The sequence below is a fragment of the Podarcis muralis genome, chromosome 6, assembly GCF_964188315.1.
Source record: "Podarcis muralis chromosome 6, rPodMur119.hap1.1, whole genome shotgun sequence".
Lineage (NCBI taxonomy): Eukaryota > Metazoa > Chordata > Lepidosauria > Squamata > Lacertidae > Podarcis > Podarcis muralis.
Genome location: NC_135660.1, coordinates 33,465,541 through 33,472,776, shown reverse-complemented (window position 1 = coordinate 33,472,776; position 7,236 = coordinate 33,465,541). Strand labels below are relative to the sequence as shown.

The 7,236-nt window shown below is 41.0% G+C and overlaps 1 protein-coding gene across 1 annotated transcript; it reads left to right on the top strand.

The window, feature by feature from the left end:
- The first annotated feature begins 275 nt into the window (after positions 1-275).
- On the top strand, positions 276-7,177 carry MRPS22 (mitochondrial ribosomal protein S22). Its single transcript, XM_028731023.2, has 8 exons — positions 276-426; positions 1,150-1,313; positions 2,140-2,304; positions 3,693-3,836; positions 4,766-4,846; positions 5,298-5,443; positions 6,514-6,622; positions 6,994-7,177. The coding sequence occupies exons 1-8, from the start codon at positions 300-302 to the stop codon at positions 7,084-7,086; spliced, it is 1,029 nt and encodes a 342-aa protein (XP_028586856.2). The 5' UTR covers positions 276-299; the 3' UTR covers positions 7,087-7,177.
- Positions 7,178-7,236: the final 59 nt, after the last annotated feature.

Below are 7,236 nucleotides of genomic sequence, written 5' to 3'. Positions count from 1 at the left end.
TCTTCCTCTCTCGTGTGGCTTTCTCTCCCTCCCACCTTCGTCTCTCTTTCGGCGCTGCTGCTTTTTGCACGCAAACCAAGCTCCGCAGTGCCGGGTACGGGCGGACTCAAAAGCCTAGCCAACAAACCAACACCAGCGCTTCAAACCGGCGCTCTCTCTGTGGCGCAAGCATAGAGGCCGCTGCCACATCGGAGCCTAGAGCGGATTGGTCAAACGCCGCTTCCGGATTGCGTTACCTTAGAAACCCGCGGCGCTGCGACCCGGAAGCGCTTGCGGGACCAGTTCCGGGTCGCCGCGCCATGGCTGCGCTAGGAGCGTCGGGGTGCTTGCGGGGCGGAAGGGTGGCTTCGCTGCTCCTGAGGCAGCGCCCGCAGGGACGCCGCGCCGCGTGGGGATGGCGGGGCCTCTGCCAAGGCCCGGAGGCGGGTGAGTCTTTCCCTCGGGGGCGGACAGGCTGCCCCCCACGTTGGGCGTGAGGCGACGTCGCGTTTGAAAGCGCCTCCAGTGGAAATGGCTCACCTGGTTGGGGCTCAAGGGCTAACCAAGGAGGCAGGGGGGCAGGCGGAACTTGCTGCTGCTGCTGCTGGCTTTTGCCGGTTAACGGCCCCACCCCAATAAATGGGACGCTTAGGGGAAGGGGCTGGGCTGCCACTGATTTGCTGGGCATCTTCGTTGTGCTAGCCTGGGAGCTGGCGCAGTGAAAGAAGCATCTTTTCCTCCTTCACTGGCCCACACAAGTGGCAGGGCTCTGGCCAGGACGTTAGGGTTGCAGCCTAAGTCTTTTTTTGTAAAACATCCAACACTGCAACCAAAAGTTAGTCCCCATGTGTTTAATGGGACTTACTCTAAGATAAAACATGCGCGGGTCATCCCTAAGTTACAGCTGGCAACTTAGTAGCATCGTTATAGTCTCACTTTTCAAAACTGCATTTTAAAAACAGTATTTGAGCTGTTGCTTTCCTGCAAGACCAGAGCTTTCCGAACTTTTCACTTTTTGGACATGCATTACTCCGCCATACAGTAATTTAGTTTTACCAGCAAACCGGAGGTTAAGCTAACCCATTATAAGAGATATCATACAACACACTGCAGCTGGCGCACTAACACAGTTTGGAAAGCTCTGTGCTAGACCAACCACTTGTTTTTCAGGGGAGAAGAAATCTGATGTTCCAAAACCTTCTTTTACGGATGAAAAAGTTCAGAACTTACTCTTCCAGATGACAGGACTGAATTTGCAGAAAGTCTTTAAGCCAGTAAAACAAGAACTCAACCCCCCGACGTACAAGCTTATGACAGAAGCGCAGCTGGAGGAGGTATATTGCCAGTGTTCAAGAAATAATATATATGGGTTTAAGATATGAATAGAAGACACTTCTGGTTGTTTTTTATTTATTTGCTTTGGCCGTAAGAAGATTTAGGAAATCTAGGCACTCAAAACATTTATATATTTGTTAAGATGTATATGTTGTGGTTCTAACATACCAAGGTAGTTGCGAAAAAACATTTAAAATAATTTAAATTATTCAGAGCAATACAATGACCATATAATATACCTTGAGAAATGTATTGCTTATGCAGTGGTAATAATGAGCATGAATGCTGAAATGTTGTAAACAGTAACTGATTCAGAGTAGCCTTGTACAGCAGGAAAAAAATCTCTGTCTCATTTTGATCCAGATGGCAATCAAGTACATGAAAATTGATGAAATCTAACCTGCAGTATGCAGATGTGGTCACAACTCTTTAATATCCCAGGCACTTAGTTATGGGGCATGTAAATAAGTATTTCCACGAACTCAGATCAATAATAGTAGGTGCAGCTTGTAAAAAAATGTATCTGCTCTTCCATTTGTCTCTCATGTTTTTATTAGTATTTTTGAACAATTGTCAAATGCTAACATGTTTTGCCAATGAAATGACAACAAATAATAATGTTTGTGTAAGAAATTGTAGTAAGACATGCAAAAATATCTGAAACCTTTGTCACCATGCCAATTTGCATATTTTTGCATGGCTAAACCATTTCTCCCCCTGTCCTTCAAAAACCTATATCTATCAAATATTCACACATTTTTTATGTTAGATGATTTTCCAATATGACATTTTCTGTGCAATTAATTACTCACTTCTTCCTTTTAGGCCACAAAAGCTGCTGTTGAGAAGGCTAAAGAGAGGCTCAAAATGCCTCCTGTATTAAGTGAGCGGGAGCCAATTAATGATGTATTAGCAGAAGACAAGATTCTGGATGGAATAGAACCTTATAAATATGTATTTACTGACCTAGCATACAGCACCCCCCACCGTGTGAGTCTGTTAGCTACCTTGTAAAAATATCAATGAATTTTACCCACTTTGCAGTTCCACTAGTAGACACTAATCTACAAGGAAATGCACTGTTTTATTGTACACACAGGATCACAACAGCAGCTGCTTCTGAAATCAGGATATGCAGTTTTAGGATAGATAGCTGGGTATGCTTTTTTAAAAAAATACCATTGATGGATTTGAAGAAAGGAAAAATTTTGCCATCCTTGGACACAGAGGCTTTTTGCTCATGGCATGTTGTGACACTATATTCTTGGGCTGACCTATACCCTCTTGTAAAGTAGTACATGATGCTTCTGGAAAAAAGACTTTCCCCCCATGGACCACTTGAATATTGGCTGAGTCTTGACAGACCACATCACAAATTTGTTTTTTGTTCTACAAATCCAAACAAAGCTCACATTTTAAGAACTGCAGTCTTGCTTTTTAATAGGATGGGCCTGTTTTTGTGAGCAAAGATCTGTGAAATTGTAATGTTTGTCAGCTTTATTATCAGATCAGGTGCAGCATCCATCCTGCTTCTTCATTTTGAAGTACGGTGATGTTAGCCTTTTCGCAGGCTATCATGGTGGAGATTGCAGACCACAAGTTTAAGAACTTGTGCCCCATCTGATCCCACTTGTCCCTCAAGATACGTCCCATGGGGTCAACAGAGGCCTGAATCATTTTCTTTTGAACAGGGCTCTTTCTCCTTTACTATAATCTTTCTATTGAAATTAAGTTTACACTTGAACCTATAGAATTCATTGCTACAAGATGCTGTGCCTTTTAGTACAGGTAGATTTAATATGGATTAGATAAATTTACGCAGGATATGCCAATAAAGGGATACTGGGTATAATAGCTAAATGAAACTAAGGAGAATGATTTTCCAGGTGTGTTCTGACTAGCCTGTGAGCTTTCTAGAGCAGTGTTTCCCAACCTTGTGCCTCCAGCTGTTTTTGGACTACAATTCCCATCATCCCTTGCCACTGGTCTTGCTAGTCAGGGATGATGGGAGTTGTAGTTCAAAAACAGCTGGAGGCACAAGGTTGGGAAACACTGTTCTAGAGACTATTGGCTGACTGTTGTTGAGAGAACAGCTGGATTAGCAGAACTGAACTATTAAGGTAACTCCCATACTCTTAGTTTTTTGGTCTTTAAATCCCTTCCAAGCAGCAGTAACATCAGCTTCAGGTAAGCTAAACAAGCATGTTCTGTTTTCGCTGTGCAGGAGACATGATACAATTTACTTTTTCAAATATCTTGATAGGAAGTTACTGAAAAACAGTTGGCTTTTTAAGTTTGCACTGTTCCATATCTTAAAGTAAAGAGACATGATGGAACAGATGACTACAAGTGCAGCTTACTTCTCTTTTCAATTTCAGGAACGCTTTATTGTAGTTCGAGAAACAAATGGAACATTACGCAAGGCCACTTGGGAGGAACGGGACAGAATGATACAAGTATACTTCCCAAAAGAAGGGCGCAAAATTATTCCTCCAGTTCTATTCAAAGAAGAAAACCTTATGGTAAAAGTATTCAGCCTTGTACAAAGCAATTAATCTTACTCACGTGAGCAATATGAGACAAATATATTTGGCCTACTGCACCTTTGCCATTGTCTCAACTTCCTTACCAGTATCATTCCTTGTGATTTTCTAAATTATCCTTAGACTATATGGCCCAATTTGGAAACTCAGTTCTGTTTGCAAAACCATAGTTTAAAAGCTGGGAATGAGCAGTGAAAATACACACTCCATTCTCACTTGTCTTCTGGTTTCCTTCCTGTCTGGGCACTTATTTCCTGGTATAATTAACCTGCAGTTTGCCATTATGTCCAAAACTCGTTTAATGAGAATTTTACTTCCCAGAATCTTAAACCACATTTTGAAGTTGCATTTAAGAATACAGTAATAGACTACCATTCTCCATTTTGGTATTAGAGCAAACTGCAGTTTAATTACACCAGGATGGGATGAGGAAACATATCCCATCCTTTGCAGCCTATGGGAAGGTGGGAGGACTCAGAGGCAGGTAAGGAAGGTGCCTCATCACTTACTGGGAAGGTCACAGGAGGGCCCGGAGACCTGCAACCTTCACAGACCCCAGTAAGCAGCCCTCCATCTTTTAGTGGGGGCACTATGCACTATTTTGTTTTTGCCCATGGACCCCCAGAACAGAGTCCTCATGTAAGTGATGTAGCATAAAAATCCACTGTAGTTTAAAAATCCAATGAAAATGAAGCTGATAAAACTACTTTGAGATCCGGATCTTTGACAGTGCTGGTAATCTTGATAGAATCTATTAAAGAATGGACCCAAAACATTTTTGCAACTGCTGTCGGATGAGAACCCTAAATTATTGCCATTGTTTAGACCTGGACTATTACTGTTATTGAGTCTGGTTTTTTGATGCAGGATGCTTCATTTATATTTCATTCTTGTTACTATTGTTCCAGACGTTTCTTCAAGACCGCCATGAAGAACTCCTTGATCGTTGCCTTGTACAGTTTGAGCCAGATTCACCTGACTATATCAGAGTGAGTTGCCAACATTTGGGCAGGGAGCGTGGGGCTGAGACAGCTGCTGTTTCCAAAGGGGTAGTCATGTTTTTGTTGTAACAGTTTTAACTTTTTGCACAACAAATAAATTTATTATGGCATAAACTTTCATGGGCTGCAGCTGACCAAAGTGTTATCCTATATGCCAGATGGTATCATTCCTCAAAGTTGCTATCCCTTTGACACCACTGTTTACAATCCTCTTCTTACTTGACCCTGTAAGATGGTTGTGTGTATACCTGCAATTCAGGGTAACATTACATGCAGATGAAGTGGACTTGTCCATGAAAGGTAATGCTATATAAGACATTTGTTTAGTCTTTAAGGTGCCTCAAGTCTTTGTTGTTTTTGCTACATACACTTATTCCAGAAACTTACTCGGGAAGCTATTACGACGTTTAAGCATTATTATGTTTCAACTTCTGCACAGGTTCATCAGCGGACATATGATGATATTGAGAAACATGGAAAATATGATCTGCTGCGTTCAACAAGACACTTTGGAGGAATGGTGTGGTACTTTACAAATAGAAAGAGGATTGATGGATTGCTGATAGACATGCTCCAAAGAGATTTGTAAGTGCTGTTTATTGAGCTAGTTATCTGGGTTCTCCAAGGCAATACAGAATTTAAAAGTTCATATTTAAGCAGCCTATCTGCTGAGATTAGTTGCACTTGTAAGCATATGTGTTCAGGATCAAAGCACTGGTTGACTTTTATTCAGGAACTGTAGGCTGGGTTCTTAACAATCATTAACATACTTTGAAAGAGTTTGCCATGAGACACTAGTTAATAGTGTTTTCTGCCAATAGTAGCTAGCAATTCCTGCAGCTATTGCTTATTTTCATTTCCACCTGTATGGGTAGGATAATTCAGTTCCATTTATTATTATTTATTAAACTTGTATACCACCCTTTATATACCACTCCATACATCTCAGAGTGGTTCACAACATAAAAATACAAGAGAAAAAAGAGAAAATACATAATAAAAACAATACCCCCCCCCACATTTTATTATTTACTCATCCGAAACATATTTTGGTGTCATCCAGGAATCAATTCAGTTTGAGTAAGGCTGCAGAACGTGATTGGAGTGTCAGGGTATGGTATCAGATTGGATTTTCCTGTGAAGCTGCAGTCCTTTGGAATAATCCATTTAAACTTGGTAGGAAGTAATACTTCTCCAATACATGTTCATCAGTGATGCTGGATAGTTTTACAAAGGCATTAAACTGTAGTGGTGTTGGGAGGTAACCCAATATTGAAAGGGGGTGATTTATATTGTAAAGGTACGTGTGTGAGTACAGAACGCCCAGAGCAGGAGGTGTGTTGGAGAGGTCTTTCTACAATATAATCCCCTACTGCTGGAATGGCTCCTATATGGGTCTGAACCCAAATGGAGACACTACCTGCACAGGTGGCAAGGGTGAAGCTGAGATCGGAAATGAATTCAGCTGGGTAAACCCCCCCCCCCCTTTGAAGGCTCATAGTGGTGGCTTTCATCGGTTAGTAATTCCTCAAAACTTAGTTCTTTTAGTTAGTGAATTTAATAACACAAGCTAGTTCCAGTTTAATGTGTTTGTGTGGAGTGCTGTGACGGTTCCTAGAAAAGCAATTAAGTCTTGAATAACTCCTGTATTTCAGAATTGAGGACGCAGTAAGCTTAGTTACTTTGTATCACATGCTCCATCCTGATTGCCAGTCAGCAAAAGAAGCACAAGAATATGACATTCAAGGACTAGATTTAATTAAGGTATACAATTCTTTTATATGGGCCTCTTTTCATGGGGTAGGTACTTATCACAGCAATTTTCCTTTTTTTGGAGTTTTGGGACAAGAAATATTGTACACATTTGTGGAAGCAAATCATCCATGGAACAGTTTGTTAAAAGGCCAACATTACATATAGCTGAAGTTATCTTTATTCAGTGTTAAATAATCCCTATATGGACTAGAGACTGCACAGCTTTTAACTTCATAACCTGTATCCTCCATTTCACAAAATGTAATTTAGAACATTAGGCTAGTTTCGTCATTTTGAGGTTACATGCTAGAGCCCAACCCTAGTAACACAGTCAAAAGCTTGCTGGCTACCTAATTATTATCCTTTACATTTTTGTACAGGTTTTTGTGAAGACAGAAACACAGAGAGCTGGATACATTGAACTTGCACTCCAGTCTTATCAAGCAACTACACCTAGGTCTGCAGCTTCATAAAGAACTTACCAATCCACTTAATATGATGTTTGTGAGTGGAAGGGTGGTGTAAAATGTATATAGAATTCTGAATAAAATACTTTTTGCTGTATAGCGTATGGGAAGTAGCTTTAGTTAGCTTTTAAAGCACAGTTGGCCTGTTTTGATTAA